The sequence below is a fragment of the Canis lupus genome, chromosome 5 (genome assembly GCF_003254725.2).
Source record: "Canis lupus dingo isolate Sandy chromosome 5, ASM325472v2, whole genome shotgun sequence".
Classification (NCBI taxonomy): domain Eukaryota; kingdom Metazoa; phylum Chordata; class Mammalia; order Carnivora; family Canidae; genus Canis; species Canis lupus.
The window spans coordinates 58,195,974-58,222,388 of record NC_064247.1 but is presented as its reverse complement, the minus strand read 5'-3'; the positions used below and the strand labels follow the sequence as shown (position 1 = coordinate 58,222,388).

At 63.3% G+C, this 26,415-nt stretch overlaps 1 protein-coding gene across 1 annotated transcript in view; it reads left to right on the top strand.

Moving 5' to 3' along the window:
- Window positions 1-26,415, top strand: part of MEGF6 (multiple EGF like domains 6) — an 86,898-nt gene that overhangs the window by 54,132 nt on the left and 6,351 nt on the right. Inside the window, exons 6-26 of the mRNA XM_025427391.3 lie at window positions 4,495-4,617; window positions 12,439-12,564; window positions 13,119-13,241; window positions 14,469-14,591; window positions 14,938-15,075; window positions 15,536-15,655; window positions 16,010-16,132; window positions 16,634-16,810; window positions 17,040-17,171; window positions 17,811-17,939; window positions 19,472-19,600; window positions 20,272-20,406; window positions 20,490-20,624; window positions 23,104-23,229; window positions 23,784-23,915; window positions 24,007-24,135; window positions 24,232-24,363; window positions 24,906-25,034; window positions 25,114-25,242; window positions 25,524-25,652; window positions 26,041-26,169. Of these exons, the coding sequence (XP_025283176.1) occupies window positions 4,495-4,617; window positions 12,439-12,564; window positions 13,119-13,241; window positions 14,469-14,591; window positions 14,938-15,075; window positions 15,536-15,655; window positions 16,010-16,132; window positions 16,634-16,810; window positions 17,040-17,171; window positions 17,811-17,939; window positions 19,472-19,600; window positions 20,272-20,406; window positions 20,490-20,624; window positions 23,104-23,229; window positions 23,784-23,915; window positions 24,007-24,135; window positions 24,232-24,363; window positions 24,906-25,034; window positions 25,114-25,242; window positions 25,524-25,652; window positions 26,041-26,169 (2,748 nt within the window). The remainder of the gene's footprint in view (window positions 1-4,494; window positions 4,618-12,438; window positions 12,565-13,118; window positions 13,242-14,468; window positions 14,592-14,937; window positions 15,076-15,535; window positions 15,656-16,009; window positions 16,133-16,633; window positions 16,811-17,039; window positions 17,172-17,810; window positions 17,940-19,471; window positions 19,601-20,271; window positions 20,407-20,489; window positions 20,625-23,103; window positions 23,230-23,783; window positions 23,916-24,006; window positions 24,136-24,231; window positions 24,364-24,905; window positions 25,035-25,113; window positions 25,243-25,523; window positions 25,653-26,040; window positions 26,170-26,415) is intronic.

The window sequence follows — 26,415 nt, the reverse complement described above, 5'->3', positions numbered from 1 at the left end:
GAACTTGCAGAGAGAAGAGGACAAGGGTGGATGTGGATGGCGGGGTGCGATCTCTGGGCATGAGGAGGACCCTGTGGCATATTTGGGGGGAAAGCAGGATTCTGAACTTGATAACCATGTGAGCGGGCTTCCTGGCAGCGTCCCAGCGGGCTCAGGTTTCCACGTAAGCATGGGCGAGGCTTCAGAAGGGGGGCTGAGTGGGGGGTTTCTGCAGGAGCAGCTGACTCTACCCTGGCCTCCATGGGCTCCCCGTAGCATGCTGATGGACTGCCCAAGGCAGCACCTGGGGAGCCACCCGGTGTCAGCACAGTGATGTCACCGAGTGCCAGTGTGGGAGGCAGTTCCCATCTTCGAGCTGCCGAAGTCCCCAGCCACACCTCTCAGCTGAGGGCAGCACCAGCACTGGTGCCCGTTCCTGAGGGCCTCTGGCCTGGCTGTTCCTGCAAATAACCCAGCTCTGGACCTGTGTGCTCCTGGGCTCCCAGCTCCTCCCCATGTGGGTGTGGGCTGCACCCGGCATGTGGTGGCTGGGCCTAAGGTTGGGGAGAGCAGAGGAGGTTTGCACCAGGCTGGGTGTTATCTCCTGGCTCCATGGGGTCAGCATGGGAGACATGGGGTCCTTGAGTTCTTTCAGTCAGGGGACGGAGGAGGGGACCCAGGCCTCCCTCTGTGCTGGCTGGGAGAGTTGGGGCCCTGCTGTTTGGAGGGTCTCGAGGTGTTCCACTGCAGGAATCACCATGTGTAGACCAGTTGGCATATCCGGAGGGAGTGGGCCTGCAGGACTGGGCCCAGGGGAGTGTATCCCACCCCCACAGAGCACAGTGGGCTTCCCTGGGGGGTCAGGCGGCCAGGCTGGCCAGAGTGCACATTCAGAAACCTGGATGTCCCAGGTTTCCTTGTCCTTCCAGTGTCTGGAGGGACTGCATCCCTGGCTGTGGCCCCGCCTCCGTTGACACTGCCAGAGGCCCCCTGTCTCCCCACCTTCTCCTCTCTGATCTCCTGCCCCCTCTTCTAAGGACCCTATGATGACCCTGGGTCCACCTGGGTACTCCAGGATCCTTGCCCACCTCACGATTCTTGACTTAAGCCCACTGCACAGTGACTTTTGCCAGGTAAGGCTCCAAGGGTTAGGATGTGGGTCCTTTGGAGGGCCATTATTCAGCTGACCCCACTCTCCTTGAAGATCATGGACCCTGTGGCTCTCTAGTCACAGCCATGGCCACAGCCATGGTCACAGCCATGGTCACAGGGTCTCTAGGTGGTGGGCGTCAGCTGAAGACAGCACTGTTCTGCCCCCACATGGCTGCTTCAGGAGTGGGGTGGGCTGGTTAGGGAACCAGGTGCTGGCTTGCTTCCTCTGTAAAGGGGCCCAGCAGGAGGTCATGTGGCCAGATGCCCTGCTGCTCTGCAGAAGAGGTGGAGGGGGAACCCTCCAGCTGCCGGCTGTGTCTCGATACCCACACAGGCTGACCGCACTCAGTGGTGCTGGAAATGGTGGCTGGGCGTTGTCACACCTGTCAGGCTGCTGTTCACAGATCCTGTCCCCATGGGTGGTGGACTGCAGACCCCCAGGCCAGTGCAGCTCCAGGGCCAGGGGAGAGCTTGGAGCCACAGTCAGTGTGCCAGTCCTTCCCAAGAGGAGCGCCGGGGGAGACAGCTTGCAGCTGTGCCTTGTATATCTTAGCAAGGAGAAGGATTTCTGTCCACTGATATGGATACTTGTGTCCGAATGTCCCTTTGCGGGCAACAGGGGGGACCAGGAGAACACTGGTCATGTGGGCAGGGGGTGAGCCAGGGTGGGAGGCCTCAGCTGTGGGGGCAGGCCCATTGGTGGGGCCCTGCTGGCTGATGGCAACCTCCTGCCCCAGGTCTAAGTGCTTCTTCCCAGACTGTCCACTTGATGTCCCTGTGGCCCACAGGGCAGCTGGGCTGGCGGAGGCTCGGATGCTGTCCGGGGCTCCCAGTGTGTCCTGGACGGCTTGCTTGGACCTGCCTAGGAGTTGCTGGAGGATGTGGTCCTCCAGGTGGGCTTGGCCTCCCAGCCAGGTGTCCGAGCGGCTCAGGGGTATAGAGCCACCCGAATCAGCCTGTCCCCCAGCTGGGGGTCTACAGTGAGCCGAGCATGAGCGTGAAGCTGCTGGCCGAGAGCAGAGTTTCCAGAAGCCAGCAGCCCTGCCTGCCTGCTCACCCAGCACCTGCCTCCAAGGCCTGTCAGGAGCACAGCAGCATGCCAGAATGACACCTGCTAGAATGACGCCTGGCAGGGCTGCTCTAGACTGTGAGACTGCTGTCCACCTGCCCTTGGACTACACACACCTGGCACATCTTCCCCAAAGCTTTACTGAGCACCTACCATGTGCCCAGAGCTGTGCCCTCTGGGGTCACATCTTTACCTCTTAGGGATCCTTTCAGAGAGAGGGATCTGAGCTTGGGAGGGATGGGCAGGGTCTCCTCCCTGAGCCCCCCTGGGTGCTGCCCGCCCTGCCCTTTTGTCCATTCCCCGTTCCCTCCCTCTCCCAGCTGACTGTCTTATGGGAGGGCCCTGGGGCTCTCTGTCCCCCATCCTCTCTGGGGCTCTACTGGGGAGCCTTTGACCTCTGCCTTCAAGGTTCTTCCCGAGAATCATCCTGACTCCATTCTGAGAGAGCTCCAGGCTGCCACAGGCAATGGAGTGCCTTTGTGGGTCTTCATCTTCTCTCTGAGGCAGTCTCAGGGCTTGGCAGGGCCTTGGGGTTCTCCCTGGAGTGGACCTGGCCTGTGTGCTGAGCAGAGGCCCTGGCCTCCTGGAGTTTGTTTGGTGTCGTTTCTGGGGGTCTAGGTACATATCAGAGCGCTGGCTGGCGGCATGGTTCCCATGTGTGGGAAGCATTGCCTGCGGGCAGGCGCTGGGGTGTTTGGGGGAGCCTAGCCCCCCTCACAAGTGGGCTCGGATGGCTGGCATGTTAGGGTGGGAGCATGGAAGGCGGGCATTTTCACGGGTGGGCACTGGAGGGTGGAGTCCTGGCTCGTAGAGGTTTGCGTGGGGCGTCTGTGTGTCTGTCTCCCTGCTTTTGTGGTTGGGGAAGCTGGCTGCTCAGCCGGTGAGGCTGGCGTCTGCAGTGTGGGCTGGCCGGAGGCCCAGGCACCGGCTTCCGTCCCCATGCCCAGTGTGCCGGGGCTGCCCTGTGTCTGCAGCAGCCTCCTCCCTCTATCCCCATGTCTCCCGACAGTTGTGTCTCTCCTGGCATTAGCCGGGAACACAGTTGTCTTCAGCAGCTTATTCTGACCACCTCAGCTGCTGCCCAGCCTCCCCTGGTGCCCCGGGATGAGGTGAGGGCAGCCTCACCTGCAGGTGTTCCTGCAGAAGGAGGGGACCCTCCTGGGGTGCAGGCCTCCTGGCCACTAGCTCTGGGGAGGGTCTTCTTGCTTCTCCTGTCCTCAGCTGGGTTCCTGGGGCAGCTACCCCAGGCCTTTGGGGTGGCCTTATCCCCTTCTGGTCAGCGCTTGCCCTGTGGCCTGAGGTACCATGGGCACAGGTGTCCTGTCCTGGAGGCCGGTGGTCTCAGATGGGAGCTGTTCTCTTAGAAGCGGAGTGCCTGGGACCTGCACGAGGTCCTGTCCTGGGGATGTGGCTGGTGGGCTCCTGACCCCAGCATTGGGAGCCCCCTCCTCAGGCAGACGGCACCTGAGTTAGTTTCCTGGGACCCAAACAAACTCAGCCATAGACACATATTCTCTTATTCTTCTGGAGGCTGGAAGTCCGGCATGGAGGTACCCACAGCTCCCTCTGAAACCTCCAGAGGAGACGCTTCCCTGCCTCGTCCTTCCAGCGTCTCATGGCTACTCCTGTTCCTTGGCTTGTGGCCACCTCTGTCTACCCTCTGCCTCCCTGTGTAGCTCTTATCAGGACCCGTCCTGGATTTAGGGCTTATCTTACCCAGTACGGATAACAAATTATACCTACCTCTCAAGGTCACGTTCTGAGCCTCAGGATGGATGTGAATTTGGGGGCACATTGTTCGACCTGCCTCCCCCTTGCCGAAGCCTGGGCAAGGGCATCTCATGAATTCCTGGCTTTTCCTTTTGGGCTCATGGGCTCTGGAGAGGCGGCTGGCACCATCCTGAGGGTGTTTCTGGATTTGGGCTTTGGAAAAGAGCATGTGCTCCGAGCTCAGCCTTGAAAGGCATGAGGAGCTAGGCCTCCCCTGACCTCAGCCCAGTACCCACTGCAGCCACCTCACTGGTCAGACCACTGCTGCCTGCGTTCTTTCTGACTCTCTCAGTTGCTCCCCATGTCCTGGCCACCCCAGAGGTGGTGGCTTTTCCTCCTGTGCAGGCTGGCCAGGTGTGAGGATAGGCCCAGCCTTCTCCCCACTCTGCTCCAGCAAGCATGGACTCGGAGCTCGGGCACCCGGGCAGGGGTCCATGTGCTCAGTGAGGGGCCCAGATTGGGGTCCCTGGGGCCAGCTCAGATGACGACTGGCTGTTAACCTTTGGCACTGTGTCCCCATCCAGATGTGGATGAGTGCCAGTTGCACAATGGCGGCTGTCAGCAAAGGTGTGTGAACACACCTGGCTCCTACCTCTGCGAGTGCAAGCCCGGATTCCGGCTCCATGCAGATGGCAGGACCTGCTTGGGTAAGTGCCCTGTGGCCCTGGAAGTGGCTGGCCCTCCCTCTGGGCCCGTGCCTCAGGTGTGCACCTGCCCTGGGTCTGCCCGGTGGGATGGGGCTGGGGTCCCTGTACTCTGGGACGAGGAGACCCTATGGGGCTTGTCTGCTCAGCAGCAGCCTCTTTTATGGTGTCTCCATTGTGCAGAGTGTGTTCGGCTCCTGGGGGCCCTCGCCGGCCTGCCCCCTCCATGCATGGGAGGGAAAGAAGAGTCCCAGGGGCCTGGCTCCCCCATGCTGAGGCAGAACCTTGTGAGCCTGGGATGCTGAGGCCATGTTCCTTGCGGGGAGCCCCTGGGCCACCAACATACTCTAGAGCCCTCTCTGAGCAGCAGCTGTGGTGGGTCAGTGGGGTCCCAGGCCCGGGACCAGACTCAGGGATGACTTGGGTGCTTGCAGGGTGGCAGGGGAGGCTGGTGAGGGCAGGGGCAGGGGAGCATGAGGCCAGTCTTGGCCTGTGGAGCTAGGGTTCCTGGCCCTGGTCCCCCCACCCCAGCCTTGGGAGGTGTAGGGATTGGCCGGTGGCAGGCGGAGAAGAGGGAGCCAAGAAGCGGGACCTCGACCCTCACTTCCACTGTAGGGTCTTTATTCCGTGGACAGTGGGCTTGTTGGAGGTGCCCTGGCCACAGCCTGCCATCCCTGCAAGCACAGGATTCCCAGGGACAGCGCTGGGCACCTGCTGAGGTGGAAGGTGGAGGGGCTGCAGGCCAGGGTCCAGCGCTCGCTGTCCACCCTCCCTTGCCCCTCTCCCTGCTGGCTCTGGATGCAATGGTGGAGGGTAGGGGGCCACTGTGTCTGGGAGGCCGTGTGGTGGTCGTTCTCTGGGGGGGGTTGGGGGCAGGACATCCCTTGTTTCCACCTTGGAGGCCTGGAGCGGGCCCGGCGGTCTCTGAGTGGCCTCGTCCCGCGTGCCTTGCTGCTATGTGGCAGGGCAGCGTGCCAGCCCCGGGGGGGCCTCAGGGCACACACACTCTCACGTGTCCGGGCGCCGCTCGGGCAGTGGGACAGCTGCCCCGCAGTTTCTCTGGTCGGAAAGTGGAAACAGATGTGGGAAGTGTTGTAATGCGCTTCCAGACAAATCCGATGGCGTCGCCATCCCCAGCTGCCACCCGTTGGGGGCTGGGAGAGGGGACTTCTGAGAGCCGCTGGTTTACCCAGGCCCCCCGACATCCCTTCTCAGCCTTCTTCTGGGTGAGAGTGTCCCTGGGGGCTGGTCCAGGGGGGCCGAGACACCCCCAGTCTGTCGAGGGCCTCCCCATCTCTGCTGACAGTGGCCTTCACCGAGGCTGGATGGCAGGAATGTGGGTGCTGATAGGAGGGGCCTTTGAGAGAGGCTTGAAGCCATGGGCGGCGGGCAGTTCAGGAGGGATGCCCTTCAGCCTCGCTGTGGTCCCCAGCCCATCCCCTTGCCAAGTAGGAGCCTTCCCCGGGAGATGTCAGTGCTCTGGGCCCCAGAAGTCTTGATCTGTGGCATTTGCTTATTTTATTATTTATTTATTTTATTATTTTTATTATTTTTATTTATTTATGATAGTCACAGAGAGAGAGAGAGGCAGAGACACAGGCAGAGGGAGAAGCAGGCTCCATGCACCAGGAGCCCGACGTGGGATTCGATCTCGGGTCTCCAGGATCCAGCCCTGAGCCAAAGACAGGCACTAAACCGCTGTGCCACCCAGGGATCCCATTTGCTTATTTTAAAAGTCTTTTGGGGGTCTGATGCCAGGGCTCCTGGGCGTGGTCTGCTCGGCCTGGCATGAAGCCGCTGGGACCTCACGGCCCCTCTATGTGGTGCCCCCAGCATGGCACCCGCAGCATAGCACCCCCAGCATGGCACCCCCAGCATGGGACCCCAGCACTGCACATGCAGGCGAGCTCCAGACGGCCTGCAGCTCCCTCAGTGCAGGTTCCCAGCTCCTGGAGTCCCCCATCGCTGTAAGCTGTCTCCTCAATGCTGGTGTTTGACCTCAGGCTTTCTCTTTTCTTTGACCCTCACTCCCAGCAGAAGTGCACACTGTGTCCCCCTTACCTACACGCACCTGGCTATTTCTAGTAAATTCTCTGTACCTGGAATCCCCGGGAGCTGGCAGCCTGCCAGGATGCAGGCTGGTCCCCAGTCTGGGATTGGGGTGGGTTTGTCTGACATAGCCTGCAGGAAGCTGCCCTTCCTTTTTTTAAAAAAAATTTTAATTTATTCATGAGAGACAGAGAGAGAGAGAGAGAGAGAGAGGCAGAGACACAGTCAGAGGGAGAAGCAGGCTCCATGCAGGGAGCCCGATGTGGGTCTCAATCTAGGGACCCCAGGATCATGCCCTGGGCCAAAGGCAGGCACTAAACCGCTGAGCCACCCAGGTGTCCTGGGAGCTGCCCTTCCTGGAGGGGCCTGGGCCTTGCAGAGAAACTCCCACCGTGGGCAGGGGTCTCCAGGAAGCTTCTCCACAGGCAGAGCGGGAAGTGTTTGCACAGGGCCGCCTCTCCCTGCTTGCTAAGGTACCCTTCTGGTTGCTGAGGGACCTGCCCAGCTGCAGTGGTGGTCTTGGGTGGGTAGGCAGGGGTGGCCATGCATCCCAGGTCATAGGACAGTGGCTTCAAGGTGGGGACCTGATGGAGGCCCTCCTAGACCCTCAAGCGTTCTGAGTGGGGTGCAACTGGACTTCCTGCCCCTGAGAACTGTGGGGCCTTGTCCCCCTGTCCTCTGGAGCTCCCAGGGTGCAGGACATGGGGAGGAGCTGCTCTTGTCCAAGCTTTACAGGGTGCCTTCTGAGCTTGGGCCACCCTAGGGCTGCAGCAGATGATTATGGGAAGAATCCGTACAGGTATCAGCAGCTGTGGGGCAGGCTGCACAGCTGGAGTGCAGCTGCTCTGGACCCCTCCCCTGGGGCCTTCTGGGCTCCTCTTCTGGGGGAGGGGTGCTGTGAGCTCTCGGGGGACTCTGCAGGCTGGCAGGAAACAGCCCCAGGCCCCCGATGCTACCCAGCAGCTTGGAGTGAGCATTAGAGATGTGGGATGGGGGTGGAGAAGGTGTCCCCGGGGATGTCCCCGTCCTGCGTGCTGGGATCTCTTAGGGTGCTGCATGTCCCTGGGCCCTGTGGGCTGCGGGAGGTCCTCAGAGGAGGCCTGCTTGAGAGGGGGCCTTGAAACACACAAGCGGGGCCTTGAAACACTTGTGGAACTTGCCTCCCAGGCAGGGAGAGGACAGGAAATGCACAGCTTTCTCTCATCTCTCCTTTGCAGAGATTTGGTGGATATAAAACACAGAAAGATTTCAATTCTTAAAAATGAGAATTTGCAAGGATTTTGCCATCAGCCTGAGGCCCATGAGCACCACCCACTTAGCCTGGCCTGGGAGAAGCAGAAGTAGCCTGGCATCCCTCTGGTGCCAGGGAGCCTCCGGGGTGGGAAGAGCAGGGCTCGGGATTACTTGACCCTGCTTGTCACTCTTGGGTCACAGAATTGGCCTCTTTCCTTTCCTGACTCAGGGCCTGGGAGTGCTTTGGTCAGGTGATGTGTTAAGGTCGGTCATTCTAGCTTTGTTGTGACGTCTCACACAGCGCCAGCCTGTAAACCCATGGAGACCCGCCGCTGGGTGGTTTAACATTTGGTACAGGGAAACCCACCTCCTCCCTGCAGCTGGCTGCTCTGAGCCACCAGGACACCTGCCTAGTGGTCCCTTCTGGGCCCTGGCCTCGGACAGGGATGCTTCTCCATGTTCCAGCCCGGCAGGCAATGCACTAGGGGGTCCGTGTGAGGGATCACTGCATCCCTGGGTCAACCAGTAGAGGGTCTCATGGGATGCTCTGGGCCAGCCACTGGGAAGAGATGGGCTCTCCGTCCTGCCCCTCCCCTTGGCCTCTGCCCCTGCTTGCCTTTTGGACTAACACCCGCCTCCCTGCCCCAACACCAGCTCTTCGGGAGGAGTCTGTTGTCAGCATGCATGCCCCACCCGCCTTCAACAGTAGCCAGATGCCCCTGCCCTGGTTCTCCCCCTCCTAGGAGGGTGGTTGGAAGGGCTCCCCAGCCCTGCTTTTCCCTGGGCCTCTGTCAGACTAGTGCCACATGGCCTTGGGGCAGCCCCTCTCCCCACCAGGCCTGGCTCTCCCAGTGAGAGGGCAGCAAGGGGCTTCACAGGCCCTCCAGCCCCAGAGGGGAGGCCTGGGGAGGCTGCCTGGCCCCCCTAGAGGCCCTGCTGGCAGCATCTGGGGTTGATGCCAAAGCCCCAGGCAGCGGGAAGGTGCAGATCTCCAGGCTTGTCTCTATACCCATCCCTGCAGAGCCACACATGCGGTTCTGGGAATGTTCTCCAGCACCCTCCAGAGCTGCAGCTGCAGGAAAGGAGGGTGCCGTCCCAGCCCCAAGGGACCCCTGTATCTGGATGGGCCCATGGGAGAAGCAGCCCTGCTCCTGAGACTCCCTGCCCAGGACCCCAGAAGTGCAGCCTGCCGGCACCCAGGGGTGATGGGATGGTCATACCCCAAGCCAGGGGAGCCAGAGGTGGTGGTCACAGGCCCTGGGCTGGATGAGGAAACCCAGCGGGGAAGCAAAGACAGACTGGGCCGTGCGGTGGGGAAGGTTGGTGAGTGTAAGCAGGGCAGAAATGAGCTTGGAGCCGGGGCCGGGGGCTGGGTGGCTGTGTGAACGGCAGCCTGGTATGCACCTCGGGGCTGCAGCGGAGCCGGGGGCTCACCTCTCTGCTTTACCCTCGGGTTTGCTGGGCAGGCAGTAGGCACCACGGGGGCCCTGGGGCCGCCGTCGTGGCTGTCTTTCCCTGGCTGGGCCTGGGAGTGGTGGTGGCTGGTGGGTTTGTGGTCTGTGAGGAGGCCGGCCGGTCCAGCCTCTGGCACGTGGGTGAGGGCGGCCCCTTGCACAGCCACAATAATCGTGCTCGCCTTGCAGGACAGAGGCCCCAACCTGAGGGTGGGAGACAGGATAGCACGCACAAGGCAGAGTAGCAGGCAACCCACGACGGCCTGGGGGGCTGAGGCGGGCAGAGCCCAGGAGAGGTCCCCTTGGCTCAGCCAGGCAGCCACCCCCTCCCGCCCGGCCATGCTGGTCCTGTCCCCAACAGAGGGCTTTCTAGAAGGAAGGACTGTGTGGGTGGCCTTTGACCACACGTGGTGTGAGACTCTTGGGACCTCGAAAAACCAAGCCAGTCTGAGAGCAGTAATTACCAAACCCCGTGAAGGCAGCGGGAACCAGGGCCACCCCCGAGCCTGCCCAGAAACCACAGGGCTGGCTTTCGAGGCTGCAGCAGAACTGGCCGGTGGGTGCAGCGTCCCCCTGACAGCCCTGCGTCCTGTTGGCAGCCCTGTGTCCCGCTGGGGGCCTGCCAGGGCACAGCCCCTTGCCTCGCCCCAGAGCCACTCCAAGCCAGCTGTCCACAGCACCCCCCGGGCTGCTTCCTCCCTGGCGCTCGGATGCACCTGGTGCTGGGCTCCCACCCTGGATCCCCGCCCAGGGCTCAGGGCCCAGGCAGAGTGGGCCCTCCACCCCGGGTGTCGTGTGTTTCCCACGTGTGTCCGGTCTCCTGACCCGGTGGGGCCCCGTGCCTCTGTGAGTGGACGCCTCACCCCTGCGGCTCGTGGGTGGTGGTGGCCCCTGCCAGCAGCTCCTGGAACCCACAAGGGGCCGAGCAGCCCTGGGCTGAAGCCCCGGGTCCTGGGATTCACAAGCTGGGCAGGGAGCGTGTATGAGCTCAGGCCGCTGGAACAGGTGCCGCAGCAGGGTGGCTTGAAGAGCAGAAATGTATTTTCTCACCGCTCTGGAGGTGGGAAGTGCCAGCCAAGGGGGTTCCTGGTGGGGTCCCCTTCCTGGACGCCCCCTCCCCCTGGCCCCGTGTCCTCCTGCCGCAGAAGGAGATACAGAACCAGAGATCTCACATCTCTTCGTATAAGGACACAGATTCTGTTGGATCAGGGCCACACGTTTGTGATCTCCTATAACCTTAAGTGTCTCCACGAAAGCTCTGTCTCCAGGGACACACTGGGGGTTCAGGGTTAGGGGTACACATACGAATCCTGCAGGGACACAAGCATTAGCCCCCTAACTGCCCATTTTCTGAAGGGCCGTCAGCTTTGCTTTGGGCCCAAGTCCTTAATTGCAGGAGTGCCCGGGCTGGCAGGTGGGTTCCACAGCCGGGTTTAGAAACAACCGAGGGGGCTGGAACCCTCACCCCCAGCTCTGGGCACCGGCCACGCCAGAGCCGGCCCCTCCCCGCGCTGCACAGCCCAGTGCCTGAGAAACATCCGCCCCGTTCAGCTTTCTGGAAACCCGTGGCACATGATGTGCAGGATGACACTGGGCTTGGCTCCACTACGCACACAGCTTGGGAGCATCTGGAATGTTAGGACTTGAGCAGAGCAGGAGATGGGGGCCCAGGCTCCCCCTGCCTGGCCCACCCGCTGGTGATTTCTGTCTGATTGCCCCTGGGCTCAACTTGGGGGCTCTGCCTTTCGGGAGGGGCTTCTTTCCAGCCCGGCCACCACTCCCAGGGTCCTCCTGGTGCCCCCTACCACCCCTCTGGGCTCCAAGACCCTCTCTGTGTGCCTGGCCCTCTGTCAGGAGGGGCTTCTGGTTCCCATTACGAGTCTCAAGCAGCGATGCACTTGGAGTCATGAGGACAAACAGCTCCAGGAATGGGGGTGGCTTAGGTCATGCTCAGAAACGTCTGTGACGGTGGTGCCTTTTTTTTTTTTTAAGATTGTATTTATTTATTCATGAGAGACACAGAGAGGCAGAGGGAGAGGGAGAGGCAGGCTTCCTGCAGGGATCCCGATGTGGGACTCGATCCCGGAACCCCGGGATCACGCCCTGAGCTGAAAGCAGGCGCTCAACCACTGAGCCACCCAGGCGTCCTGATGGTGGTGCCTAAAGCACAGCATATGAGGAGAGGCAGGCAGGGCCCTGGGGGGATCAGCGCAGAGTCGGGGGTGGCAGGATGGGGAAAGGGCTAAGGGGGCAGCAGACCATCTTGATTTGGCCCAGGCCTCATGTCTCCACTGCTTCTCTGTGCATATGACAGGGCAGGTGCAACCAGGAGACAGAGTCGTGTCCTTCCTGGTGTACCCCCCTCCAGGGCTGGCTTGGCTTTGGAGGGGACCCTCGGCAGAGGCTCCCAAACTGTGTGCCTCACGTGAGGAAACGGAGTGCTCTCACAAGGGCCTTGTTTTGGATTTTCCAAACTTACCTGCCTTGAAGGGCATTGCTTCTGCCATCAGTGTGGTCCTAGTGTCCTCAGAGCTTCGAGGCCACAACCCAGTCTGTGTGGATGTCGTGGCTGCTCCTGTGGCTCCTGCTCCCACATAAACCATGCAGGGTGGGCATGAGCTGGGCTGCTCCACGAGGAGTGGGAGGCTAGATCTATGGCAACCCCTCGCCTGCCCCTGCGCTGGCCTGACAGGGCGGTGGAGACATCTGGACCTCCGCCACCTCCTCCAGGAGTCTCCCAGTCCGCTCGGCCCCTGGGTCCCGAACTCACTGGCTCTCAGAGCGTGCCCGGTGTTTTGCATTCCATGCCAGGTGATGCAGGGTAGCTCTGCAGTGCCAGGCTACACCTAGTCCTTGGGGCAGCTGGGGACAAGGATCCAGAGGCGGCCCGTGGTTCTGCGTACCCTGTCTCTGGGCTGGGAAGTTGAAGCCAAACCCGTCAACACCCTCTCAAAGTCCCTGCTCCTGGGACACGCACAGGAAAGAAGTGGAGTCTTTCTGCAGGAGGTGGTCGTGTCTCGTCCCTGCTCTGTGTCTGATGACAGGAGGCTCCTTCTAGGCTGACCTGTGCTCCTGTCTGTGTCCCCAGCCATAAATTCCTGTGCCCTGGGGAACGGTGGCTGCCAGCACGAGTGTGTTCAGCTCACAGTGACCCAGCACCGCTGTCAGTGCCGGCCCGAGTTCCAGCTCCAGGAAGACGGAAAGCGCTGTGTCCGTGAGTGTCCGTGTGCTGCCTGCCCTCAGGAGTCCCCACTGGGACCGTCATACCCCACACAGCCACAGACCCACCCAGGGACCCTGAAACCCAAGCCCAGGGCAGGAGCCGGGATAGATATTGGATTCACCTCCTTGCTTGGCTGCTGGGGCTGGACACGGGCCTCAGGAGAGGCAGGGCCTCCTCGGCTGCCCAGGCGTGTTTTGGGCATCGTCTAGCCCCTGGTGGGTGTTGGGGATGAAGCTCCTTCAGCTGTGCTCAGGGATCACACGCCTGTTGGCCAGGAGCAAGGGTGGGTGGAGGGGCTGAACAGTGGAGGCAGAGTGGCCTTGGGTCGCAGGGCTGGGGGGTTGCAGGGCTGGGGGGTTGCAGGTCAGGAGGAGCTGTCTTCTCGGAGGTGTCTTGGGGCTCCCACATCTGGGAGAGCCCATTGGACTGGAGCCCAAAGGAACAAGAGCATGGGGAGGAGGGCTCCTGAGAGGCCTGAGACACCCCAGGCCTGAGGAGCACCCCACCTACCCCTTGCCTCCATCCCTCTGGGCCTGTGGCCACAGGGAGGAATCCATGCGCAGACCGGAATGGTGGCTGCATGCACACGTGCCAGGCGCGCCGGGGCCTTGCCCACTGTGAGTGCCGTGCGGGCTTCCTGCTGGCAGCTGACCGCAGGTCCTGCGAAGGTAAGGTGCCTCTCCCCGTACCCTGCCCCACCCTGGGGACAGCTTTGGGGGTCCTGGGCCCCAAGGGTGGAGATGGGGAGGGGACAAGGACCAGGAGCCCAAGTCTTATTTTGGCAGAAGTAAGCGGGAGATCTCGGGTCGTGTTTTTAAGTAGTTCTTGTATTAGCTTAGTAGTGCGTGGTTGTCATGGAAACAGGAGACCACAAGGAGAAAGGAAGGGGCATCTCTGTAGCCCCGGTGCCATCTCTAAGGCCAACTTCTGGATGTTTCTGCCGGTTGTTAGCATGCACACTTAGAATTGTCCCAGGTCCCAGTTGGGCACCACTTTCTAGATACGTGCTTCTTCATCCTCTGCCTCAGGGGAGTGCGCTGAGCGGCCGGCCGTGTTCATTATCCCATCACAGGAGTTGGGGGCTCCCTCCTCCCTGCACATGCAGCTCTGAGCAGGGGTCTTGCACATCCCCTGTAACCCTCAGGGTGTACCCAGGGCAGGCTGTGGCCTTTCCCCCAGGCATTCCCGGCGGGGGTCCGAGAGACAGGGGTGCCCCAGGGTGCTGACACCAGGAAGGGGTGTGTTAGGTGCTGTTGGCCTGCTGCTCGGGGTGCAGGGGCCGCAATGGGCTCTGCAGGGGTCGGGCTGAGGGTCAGCTTCATCCCAAGGAATCTCAGGGGCTGTGACCAGAGCAGTGGCGGGGATTGCACACCGGGGTTTGGGCCCTAATGGCCAGTGATGTGGGTAGACAGCCCCTGGGAAAGACCCCTCCTATGTCAGGCCCTATACCGGGCTTGGTGACTGTGGGGTGGCACTGTCATGGGAGGTGAGTTCAGAGACGGACCCCCCTCCCTGATGCTGCGGGCAGGGATGCAAGCTTGTGGGGCTCCAGGGCAGACCTGTGTCCTCGCTCTGAGAGGGAGCATGACTCTGCACCTGGTCCTGTTGAGGAGAACGGCGATGCTCAGGTGGGCTGCCCTGGTCGTGAAGCCGGGGAACAGGAAGTAGGAATAGAACCCTGGGTGGCCCCTCTCGGCACAGAGGGCCTGAGCCCTGAACCCCAGGGGGACCCCTTCTGGCACGGCAGGCCTGACACCCAGGGGGGACCCCTCCCAGCACAGTGGGCCTGAGCCTGGACCCCCAGGGAGACCCCTCTATATGGAGGCCTCTCCCCAGGGGCTGCCCCTCCCAGGCCAGCAGCCCAGAGCCCCCCTGACTTGATCTCTCCCATCCAGATGTGGATGAATGTGCCACAGGGCAGGCCCAGTGCGCCCACGGCTGCCTCAACACCCGGGGGTCCTTTAAGTGCATGTGCCACGCTGGCTACGAGCTGGGTGCTGATGGCCGGCAGTGCTACCGTGAGTGGATGGTGGGCGGGCATTGCTGCCCTGGGCTGTGGAGGGACCCGGGGCAGCAGCTCACTTCCCCAGTTCCCCACAGTCACTGGCATGCTGTGGGCTGGCCAAGGGGAGGAGCTCTCCTGCCCAGGGCAGGGGAATGCTGGGTGTGGGGCTGCGTGGGCTTGAGGAGGGGAGTGGGGAGCTCGGCAGGATGTTCCAGAGCCCCCCAGCCCAGGAGCTGTGTGCTGCCCGTTTCCCAGTAGGAAGGGCCTGGGGGCCACGACCTGGCTGCTGGGGCCAGGGAGGACCACCGGCAGGGATCACCTAGCCACCACCCCACATCCCTGTGGCGGTCTCCTCGCAGGTATCGAGATGGAGATCGTGAACAGCTGTGAGGCCAACAATGGGGGCTGCTCGCATGGCTGCAGCCACAGCAGTGCGGGGCCCCTCTGCACCTGCCCCCGTGGCTACGAGCTGGATGAGGACCAGAAGACGTGCATCGGTGCGCACTGGTTCCCCGCAACCTGCCTCCCATCTGCACAAGGGCTTGATGCTGTGACTGGGCAGCTGCTTCTGGGTCCCCTCCCTGTCCTGCTTGCTCTGCCCTGGGCAGCATGATGATGCTGAGCACCCACCACCCACACCCCATCCAGGCTTCCCTCCTCCCCTCTGCTCAGTCCCGAGTGCTGGGAGCAGCACCTGGAACCCTGGGGTGTGTGGGGTCCCCTCTTCAGGAGGGACCCCGCTACAAGCTGGACTCCTCACCACCCTGCAGCCCCCGAATCTGGCCCCTACAGCCAGCTGGTGGCCGTAGGGCCATGGCATACATCCTATGTGTGTGTGTGCAGGGGGCAGGGACAGTGCATGGATGTGTGTGAGCGCATGCGGGGGCACGTGTGTTGGTGGGTGTGGGAGGGCGTGCGAGCCAGCAGGTGCCAGCGGCCTTGGTGTGTGCCCCGCAGACGTGGACGACTGCGCTGACTCACCGTGCTGCCAGCAGGTCTGCACCAACAGCCCCGGCGGGTATGAGTGTGGCTGCTACGCCGGCTACCGGCTCAGCACTGATGGCTGCGGATGTGAGGGTGAGTGAGGGGAAGCAGGGGGAGTGGGGGTCCCTTGGGGCCCAGGCTGGCCCCTCCCTGTGCTCTGCCTCCAGGACTTGGTTGAGTGCCTGGTGTCTACAGGGCCGTGCAGACCTGCCTGTGACCCCCACCAGCAGTGGCTCATGCACAGGCTAGGCCTGCACCCCTGGCTGCTCCTGGCCCGGCTTTCCATGTTGCTCTGACGCTGGAGCCAGGAGGACGGCTGTGGTGTGGGCATCCTCCAGCAGCTGCAGCCACGGCCTTAGTCCAGTGGGCAGAGGCAGGCTGGGAGGGCCCTGATCCCTGACCCCCAGAGGATAGGCCCCACCCCATCAACCCCGGGTTTGCCCGCAGACGTGGATGAATGTGCCTCCGGCCGCGGCGGCTGTGAGCACCACTGCGCCAACCTGGCCGGCTCCTTCCAGTGCTCCTGTGAGGCTGGCTTCCGGCTGGATGAGGACCGCAGGGGCTGTGTCCGTGAGTCTGCCCCTCTCACCTCAGGGACCCTGCCTTCTAGGCACCTGCTCCTGGTGTCCCCACGCGTCCCCTCCTGGCTGGCTGGGCCCACCTCAGTCCTGCCTCCTGCTGTGGGCCAGGCCTGGGGCAACAGGGTACGGGAAGGGGCTGGCCAGAGGGGCATCCTCCAGGGCAGGGTGTTGCCAGGGGGTCCTGGGTGGTCTAGCTCCTGCCCTGCCCAGGTGACACAAGGGACAGAAGTGAGGACAGCATCCAAAGGGAAGACAGCTGCCCCTGCCCCTACCTCCCCATCCATGCTGGGTCAGGAGTGCAACTGGGATGCTCCCTTGCCACCAGGCTGAGGAGGGATGGGCACAGCAGGGGCTGTAGGTGGGAGCTCACAGGCGGTGGGGCTCAGGCTCTGAGCCACCTGTGGGCTCTGGGCAGCGAGGGGCAGGAGGGTCCAGTACTGGGGGGACAGGTGGGTGGCAGAGGCTAAGGGGCCTCTGTGACCCCACCCAGCCCTGGAGATACCCGAGGTGGACCTCGACGGCCAGCTGCCCGTCGTGCGGCCCCTTCCACATGTGGCGATGCTCCAGGATGATTTGCCCCACCTCTTCCAAGACGACTACATCGGGGCCCAGGAGGAAGAGGAGGCAGCAGAGGCCCGGGGCGAACACACGCTGATGGAGAAGTTTGGTGAGAGGTGGGCCCAGCCGTGGGGCTTCTGCTCTCAGGGGCCACAGCCAGCGCCCCGTTGGCCCAGCCGCTGCCCACCCTGTGGTCTTGAGCTTGAGGAAGAGCCCTGTAGTGGTCTTGTTTGACCGAGGCCCAGAGAAGGTGCTGGGTTTGCACAGCATGTGTGGGGCTGAGCCCGGCTGGACCAGGTAGGCCCTGACATGCCCCCTACACCCCAATCTGCCCCCAGTTTGCCTGGACGCCTCCTTTGGCCAGGACTGCAGCCTCACCTGTGACGACTGTCGGAATGGGGGGGCCTGCCTCCCGGGCCTGGACGGCTGTGACTGCCCCGAGGGCTGGACTGGGCTCATCTGCAATGAGAGTGAGGCTGTGGGGCTGGGGGTGGCATGAGTCCTGGGACCCTGGGCAGGGGGGCCGGTGGGCCCACCCACTCGATCCCACAGTCCATGGGCAGCCCACTCAGTGCCAGGCGCTGCTGTAGGCGCTGGGGGAGCCTGGGGCCTGGTGGGGCCTGGAGGGGCCTGGCGTCTACCCCTCGTGGATGGTCTGGGGTCAGGCAGGCCAACAGCTAAGGCAGCGAAGGGGGTGTGACACAGAGTAGCTGGTGGGCGGGCCGGTCCCGTCCATGTCCTGGGTGAGAGCAGCCACGACCCAGGCCGCCTGGCAGGTTGGTAGCGGGACCTGCTCTCCCTGCCTCTGTCCTGTAACCCTGGGCCAGGCACACGGCGCTGGTTGGTTCAGGGCCGTCGTGACCATCTCCGGGGCTCTGCCTGTGGAAAGCCCTGCTGAGAAGGTGGACGTGCCGCAGTTCAGAGGGAGAGGACGCGGGACTGGTTAGCGATGCCTGCCATGTGCTGGGGCAGGACTGGGGGCGCAATGGCACTGTTTGTGGCGCGGGTGGCTCACTCCCTGGGAGGGTGTCTCGATGTCCCCCAGAGGGCCTTCCGGGCCCAGACTCCTGCAGGCTGTGACCCTCGTGCTCCACTGCCCCTGCCTGCAGCTTGTCCTCCAGACACCTTCGGGAAGAACTGCAGCCTCTCCTGCGGCTGTCAGAATGGTGGGACCTGCGACCCTGTGACGGGCGCCTGCCGCTGCCCTCCTGGCGTCGGTGGGACCCGCTGTGAGGACGGTGGGTGCAGCCCCTCCTGGGACTCTGGAGCATCCCTGGGGTGGAGGGGACAGGACACAGCTCGGCAGCTGGCCTGCCAGCTTTCTCCTTGCCGCCTGCCTTCTGTGGGAGTGGAGAGGGGGAAGGCCGCACGATGGGAGTGGTGCAGCGTTTTCACTGTTTGCTTCTCCTGGGGCCCAACTGTAGCACCTGTTGACGACTTAGCAGAGTAGCACTTGTGCAGCGGGCACCCCTTTGAGGTAGTGAGCTCCCTGTCCCTGGAAGTATTCAAGTAGATCTCTTTGATGGCTGCATGGGACAAGACCACTGTCCTTTCGGACTGCAAAGCGCCTACATTTTTGAAGGAATTCTAGGGTCCCCGTAAATAAGTCTTCCAGGCAGCTGATGCATCGCCTTTAGGTCTGCAGACATTTAAAATTCTGCCTCTTTTATTGGAGAGCGTAGTTAAGGTATTGAGAACTTCCTGCCTTAGCGAGGGAGTAGTTTCAGTCACTGGAAGCCATTCCTGCAGCTGTAGGGCTGGGCCTTGCAGGGCCTCCTGCTCCCTCTGGTGGGACTTCACGGCCACCCTTCCCTTTGAGATCTGCCCTCCACTCGAAGCTGCCTGTGTGCAGAGCTCTGAAGGGATCCCGGGCTCCTGGCAGGTTAAGGTTTTATGTTGTGCTTCTGCCTGTGACATGGCGGGGCTTCCCCGGGGCCTGGGTCTCCATGGGGGTGTCCATGAGGGTCCTGTGGGGAAGTGCACCTGTGCAGGTGAGCCTGAGGCGCCTGTCCTGGGAGAGGCTGGGCGGGAGGGCTCCTCCTGGACTCTGGGCTCTCCGGGGTCTGGGGCTGTGTCCCTCCAGCCTCTGCCTCTGCCTTCCCGAGTCTGGCTTTCCTCTCCTTTCTCCTTCATGGACGCTCATAGGATTAGGATAACCTAGGAGGGTCTCATCCATAGGTCCCAGGGACTCAGACATGGATGTGTGTTGGGGTGACCGTCTAGCTCCCTGCAGCCCTTCAGGAGGCAGGACAGGGCAGGAGTGACCCTGAGGGAGGCAGTCTGGGGAGGAAATCCAAAAGGCTTCTCCTGACCCACATTCCCCTGAGCTTGGGCCTGGGGCGCTGGCCTCGTCTGGGGGACAGAGGTTGGGTTAGGTCACCACCGAGGGATGTGAGTCAGGATGCAGATGGGGGTCAGAAGCAGACTGGGGTGAGGTCGCTATGCATCTCCCACGCGTATGCTGAAGAATGTGCTTGGCTTCACGCCCTGGGCCGTTCTCCAGACCACAGACGCTGAGGAGCCAGGCCAGCCAGGGCAGATGGCCACATCCATGGCTCATCTTGTGTCTGCCCTGTCCTCGTGGTGCCTTTGTCTGCCCCCCCTGGGCCCCTCCCTGTCTAGGATGCTGAGTCCTCAGGCTGCTAGTGGCCTTGCCCCAGTGGCCTGGGCCACTCCTAGCTCCTGTGCTCAGCATGGGGGATGCTTGGAGCATCTCCACGGGCAAGGGGACATGTCCAGGTGGGCACTCAAGAGGCCCTGCCTCTCGCAGGCTGCCCCAAGGGCTTCTACGGCAAGCAGTGCCACAAGAAGTGCCACTGTGCTAACCGTGGCCGGTGCCACCGCCTCTATGGGGCCTGCCTCTGTGATCCAGGGCTCTACGGCCGCTTCTGCCACCTGGGTGAGTCCCCTGCCCTGGCTGCCTGTGTCCGTGGGGACAGGGGGTGACACTGTAGTAGGGCTGCTGCTCCTTGCTGCCCACACTATGGCTTGGGAGTGACCGTTCATCTGCAGGTGAGGACGTGAGGCTCTGAGGTACCCCCATGGGATGCGGGCTCCACCCCAGGGACGCAGAACTGTATCCTCTGGACTGTGGGGGCCTTCAGGGCGTCTGGGTGGGTGATCCCCAGCCTTCTAATGCCTCCTGGTCCCAACCAGGCTAATGGGCAGGCAGCAGTGTGGGCAGGGGCAGGCCTCCCTCCCTGGGGCACAGGGTTCTCCTTGGCTCTTGGAATTTCCCAGCAGCAAAGATGAGTCCTGATCCCCAGTAGGGCTGGTGGAGAAAAGGTGGGTGACAATGAATAGATGTTATCTAGGTCCTCTGTACCCTACCTTGTAGAAGGGTCACTTGATGGGGGACGAGGAGGATTCTGAGAGGCTCCTGGCTGGGAAGTGGCATGACCCAGGGCAGGTGCCTAGATTCTGCTGGGACCCTGTGTCTCACCTGCAGAACAGGCTCAGTGGCCCCCTGCTTTGGACAGCAGTGTCTGGGGCAGGCAGGGCCTCTCCTGTGGGCCCTGGGGGCTGGTACATGCAAGCAGGCAGGCCCCCCTCTTGGTTCTGTGGGTGCAGCCTGTCCGCCGTGGGCCTTTGGGCCAGGCTGCTCTGAGGAGTGCCAGTGTGAGCAGCAGAACACGCTTGCCTGTGACCGGAGAGACGGCAGCTGTTCCTGCAAGGCAGGCTTCCAGGGCGAGCGATGTCAGGACGGTGAGTGCGGGGTGGTGGGGTGGTGGGGTGGGGGTCCCCAGGCTGGCTGACCCTGAAGGCCCGTCTCCCCTCACCCTCTGCAGAGTGTGCGCCAGGCTTCTTTGGGCCAGGGTGCCTGCAGGCGTGCACCTGCCCTCAGGGCGTGGCCTGTGACCCCATCAGCGGCCAGTGTGAGAAGCAGTGTCCTGCCGGCTACCAGGGGAAGGGCTGCGACCAAGGTCAGTGGCGGGCCCCCGCGATGCCCAGGGTCAGGAGGGGTGGGCCCCCAGAAGTGCTCTGAGCAGGAGGCTGAGTTGGCTGTGCAGCCTGGTCCCGAGGGCGCTTCTACCTGCCTTGGCCCTGTGTGGCTGCACAGTGGTGACTCGCACTGGCCTGCCTATCCCCGGTGTGCTGGTCGGGCCTGCTGGGACAGGAGTGGGTCTGTGTGCCCAGGGCCTGGCCCAGGGAAGGGGTCGTGCCCCCCAACATTGTTGTCTCCTTGCTCGCCCCTCCACTCGCTAGTGTGCCGGCATCTGGGGTGCTGGCACTCCTTCCTGGTGGGTCTGCGTTTGCGGGACCTGGGAAGCTGCCTGAAGTGTAGACTAGGGCTGGAGGTGCAATGTGGGGTGTGGAGCATGGTGCACGCAGTGTGGTGCGTGGTATGTGGAGTGCAGTGTATGGTGTGTGGTGCACGGAACTTGGTGCACAGAGCATGGAGCGTGGTGTGTTGTGCGTGGAACCTGGAGCATGAGTAAGGCCCTCCGCATGGCTGCCCTGGTCTGGGGGTGGAGGGAAAGGGTGCAGGATGGTGAGCATGGCTGGAGGCTTGGTCCACATTCACACCCCAGGCAGATGTGGGGGGAGGAGCACTCTCAGCAGGAGTCCTGGGGTGGCCCAGCACCATTCACAGGGTGCAGGCGGCTGGGGACCTCCCATGGCACGTGGTGTGTGCACTGTCCACACCTGTTGACCCCTGGTGTATGGGAACCACCGGACCTGCAGGGTGACTGTTGTGAGCATGCCTGGGGACCGACTGTCTCGACCTCCCCCTAGCCTTGGCCTGTCCCCTATGGGCAACGAGGAGGGGCCCTGGGGCCCCAGTCTGAGCCAAGGGGTCTGTGTCTCCCTCTGCACCCAGGCCACATCCCTCCAGAGTGTGGTCCTGGAGATCACAGCGATGGTCCCCTGCAGGGCTCTTGGGTCCCAGGGGTCCAGGAGAGGAGTGTGGGGTGCTGGGAACCCAGCCTAGACCCCCCCCAGCCCCACGTGCAGCACAAGGGGCTCCATGGTGTCTGGTGCCCTTCAGCACCTGCTTTCCTGTCTTCCTGTCCGGACCCCTGACCCTTCTCTGGGCCTCCCCTCGATCCCAGTAGACACTCAGGAGTGCTTGTGCACATGAGCCCATGGGCACCTGGGTACCTGCTCCCCATCCTGCAGCGGCCAGGAGGTCTCCCTGGAGAAGCAGCCATCCTGCCCACCGCCACCCTTCTCTGCTGGTCTACTTTCTCTCATTTCTCCTGTTTTCTGGGCAGTCCCCTGTGCCCTGAGGATGCCCCGCAGGAAATGCCTCCTAGGAATGATGGGCTCCCCACTGTTGTCAGGTTTGCAAAGATTTACAGCCCAAATGCCTGTCTGCCAGGCTCCCTGCAGCCGGACGGGACCACTTCAGCTGATGCTGTGAGGGCTTCCGTTCCCTGGTCCCCGCTGTGGGGAAGCCTGTGGGCACCTCCCATCCTGCGGATCCTGTAGACGCTGTGGACCCTGTGGAGGCGGGCGGGTGCCCGTGGGTGATGTGCCCTCAGGACGGGGTTCACTAGGCTGTGCCCTCTTCCCTGGAGCCCCTTTGCCCGTCGTGGAAAGCCCCCGGGCTGGGACTCCACCCATCCCGCTGACACTCCTTCCCAGGGCACCGTGTGTTCCCCCCACACCCCCAGGAGTGTTCTGCTTAGCGGCTCCGTGTCTGTGTCCACCTTCCTGGGCCTGCAAGAGCTTTCCTGGCAGCTCAAGCGGAGGAGCTGCAGGGCTTCCCAGGGTTACTGGGATTGGTGGGCTGTGGGAGAGGTTGCGCCCAGGCTGGTCAGGGGCTTCCAGCGCCAGGGGTTCGGCACGTCCTCAGGGGGGGCACAAGGGTCCTGGCACCCACATTCTTCGCTGTGGCCCTGCTGTGGGCACAGAGCACCCCAGCCAGTGCTCAGGAGGCTTTCACTCCTTGGTCTCTGCTCTCTTACCTGGGGTCTTGCCGACCCTCTGCTGAGCAGAGGTTTGGGGGACCCAGTACTCTAGGAGACCCCCGCCTGATGCCCATGATTGCCTCCGACCAGCTGGGAGAGGGCTGAGGGTAAAGTGGTGTATGCAGACCCCCACCCCACCCCACCCCATGCTCTTTGGAGATCTGAGACCAAGGGACCAGACTTGTCCTGGGTGACCTGGCAGGGTGGGGACAGTGGTGCCTGCAGGCTATGCCAGGGAGGGGGAAGGAAAGAGCCAGAGCTGCCTCCAGCTTGCTCCAGTGCCCTCCAGGATGGCCCCATGGTGTTGGGTGCCCGCAGAGTCTGCCCTGCATCCCCTCCCCTCCGTGCACCATCAGCCCAAGCAGGCCCCTCCTGGCTGTGTGCTCCTGTGGTTGCCCAGGGGACCCTGGCTGTGCCCAGCAGCCCCGCTGGGGCAGGGGGCAGCTCCACAAGCAGGTGGCTGAGGCCTTCTCATTCTTTCCGGCAGAGTGCCCAGCAGGGACGTTCGGTGTGAACTGCTCTGGCTCCTGTTACTGTGGGGGGGCCCCCTGCAACCGGGTTACGGGGCAGTGCCTGTGCCCTCCAGGGAAAACTGGGGATGACTGTGGGGCAGGTGAGTGGCAGCAGTGTCCTATGATACCCCCCACCTCCCCTGCCATTTGACTCTGGGTGGTCCCAATCCTGGACCAAGTTTGGGGACCCCAGCCTGGACCACGATTGGTCCTGCAGACCCCAGGCCTGTCCTTAACAGCTGGGAGCCCACGCCAAACCACCCTTGGGTCTGGGCTGGGGAGTCTGTGCTGACCTGGGTGGCCACACCCCATTGAGGGGTGCACAGGGAACCTGTCAGCTGGGGTGTCAGGTTGGCCAGCAGAGCCCCTAGCCCTCCCCGGGGGCTGTGGTTTGCCCTCCAGGCTGCCTGCCCACCACATGGGCATCTCCCATCCTGTGATGGGCTTCCTGTTTTGCTTTCTGAGCTGTCCCGGAGCAAAGTCATCTTCTGGGGGTGGTGCTCTGCAGCCCATGAAAGTTGGGAGCTCCCATGACCCCCCTCCTCCTCCCCTGGGCCAGCTTAGTTGGCAGCAGCAATTCCCAGTCCTAGGTTATGATGGAGGCCCTGGGATGGGGCAGGAGACTGACTGCTTGTGGGGGGGGGTTGGTGCCTAGATTGTCCCGAGGGCCGCTGGGGGCTCGGCTGCCAGGAGATCTGCCCAGCGTGTGAGCATGGAGCTGCCTGTGAGCCTGGGACTGGAGCCTGCCTGTGCCGCCCCGGCTACGTGGGCAGCCGCTGCCAGGACAGTGAGTATGGTGTCCCCCGACCCGCAGTACAGTCAGCCCTTCGCCTGCGCCCTCAGGCGCCCCTCCGCACTTACACTCCCTGGTCCCGCAGCGTGCCCAGCAGGCTGGTTTGGGCCTGGCTGCCAGATGAGATGTTCCTGTGCCAACGATGGGCTCTGCCACCCGGTCACGGGGCGCTGCAGCTGTGCCCCTGGATGGACCGGCCTCAGCTGCCAGAGAGGTAGGTGGCACACAGTGTGCGGGCTGGGGGCCTGGCCTGGCCATGGTGCCCATGCCTCTGCTGGGCCTGGGAAGGCTGATGCGGGCTGTGTTGCAGCCTGTGACGGCGGGCGCTGGGGACCTGACTGCAGCCACCCCTGCACCTGCAGCCCAGGCCACGGGAGTTGCGACGCAGTCAGTGGCCTGTGTGTGTGTGAGGCCGGCTACACAGGCCCTCGGTGTGAACAGCGTGAGTCCTGGCCCACCCACAGCCACGCTCCCACACACGGGCATGCATATACACGCACCCATGCACACACGTGCCGGGGTCCTGGTCCTGCCCTTCTGTTCACGGGATGGGCAGGGGGCTCCTCCCCTGAGCTCCCTCAGCTCCCTTGTCCCGCTAGGCCCAGCTCCCAGCCCCTGCCCTCCCCCCCAGCCTACCTGAGCCTGTCAGGTGCACCCGGAGCAGCAGGCAGGGAGAGCAGGGAGCAGGTCCCTGGAGGGGGGCAGGGTTGAGGGCCGTGACCTTCCGTGTATGCCTCCCGCCCTCCCCTGAGGCAGGGGTTCCCAGTGTCAGCTCCAAGGGTCATGCCTGGGGGTCCTACCTCCCCACAGTGGGGGGGCCTCAATCCTTAGCCAGGCAGGGAGGAGGTCGAGGCAGGTGGTTGAGCCCCCCTTCCCCAGGACTGCTCTACAGACCCATCCCCCGGCTCAGATGGTGGAGGCGCAGGCGGGTCCGGGTCAGTCTCACCCTCTCCAGCTGACGGGGGCCGGGGTTGTGTGTCTCAGGGTGTCCCCAGGGCCACTTTGGGCCAGGCTGTGGGCGGCAGTGCCAGTGTGAGCATGGGGCGGCCTGTGACCACGTCAGCGGGGCTTGCACCTGCCCGGCCGGCTGGAGGGGAGCCCTCTGTGAACGCGGTGAGCTGGGGCGTGTGCCAGGGCTGGCGGGCGGACCCCATCACCCTGGCCATCTCCCATCACCGCCTGCTCTCTGCAGCCTGCCCGGCGGGCTTCTTCGGCCTGGATTGTCGCGGTGTCTGTGACTGTGCTGCTGGAGCCCCCTGTGACTCTGTGAGCGGCTCCTGCCTCTGCCCTGCTGGCCGCCAAGGTCCCCGCTGTGACCAGGGTGCGTGAGGCCCAGGTGGCCCTGAGAGCTCTGGGAGAGGGGCCAGGGCCACTGTGCGAGGCTCACTTCTGGGGCCTCCTCCCGGGTTCTGAAGCTGCCAGGTGGCCACTTTGGAAACGCTGCTTTGCTCACGAGGGCCAGCATGTTGGTCCCTCTACGCGGCCGCCATGAGGGGTGCCCAGGCTGGAGGGAAGGGAAGATTGCCCAGCTGCCCCAGATCTACCGCAGCCCCTCCCGGGGGGCTGACCTCCAGACCCCTGACCTTCCCCTCCCTCTTGCAGCCTGCCCTGCCCACACCTATGGGCACAACTGCAGCCAGACCTGCTCCTGCTTTAATGGGGCCTCCTGCGACCCTGTCCATGGACAGTGCCACTGTGGCCCTGGCTGGATGGGTTCCACCTGCCTGGAAGGTAAGCCCCCACCACCGGAGGAGGGAATCTTTTAGGAGCAAAGGATCAACCCCAGCAGCCTGGGACCAGGGTTGTGTCTGCCCCTCTGTGGGCCACGCAGGGTCACATGGGCGTGGGGTGCTGGGGACATGGGTCTCACAAGGACTGATGGGCAAGGAGGGCCTGTGACTCACCCCCTCACAGGGCACCTGGCACCAGAGGATGGGCAGGAAGGTGGCGAGGTCAGTGGCCCAGGGTGGCCTGGGGCAGGTGTCTTAGAGGAATTCTCCCCACAAAGTCTGGTGTTGGGTTTTGGGGTGGACTGGAACATGCAGAACCTCTGGGCAGAGGTGTCAGGCCCGCTGGGTCCAGCTGCAGGGGTGCTGCATGTGCTCCCTTCCTCCCCCAGCCTGCCCCACGGGCTCATACGGCCAGAACTGTCAGCACACCTGCCTCTGCCAGCACGGAGGCACCTGTGACCCTGTCTCAGGCCACTGCACGTGCCCGGAGGGCTGGACTGGGCTGGCCTGCGAGGAGGGTGAGCACGGGGCAGGAGGAGGAGGGGGTGGGGGAGCCCCGGGGCCAGGGTTGGGTGCCCCGAAGTATCCTGGCACACCCCCACCCTCTGTGGGCAAAGATGGCTTTCTCCCGGTGGGGGTGGCATCCTGGCTGTGGCCACAGGTCTGTGGTGTGACCAATGCAGGCCCCTCTCTTCAATGACACAGGGCCCAAGGGTCTGGGTGGAAGAAGCATGGTGGGGCGGTGGTGCTGGTCTCCTTGGCCA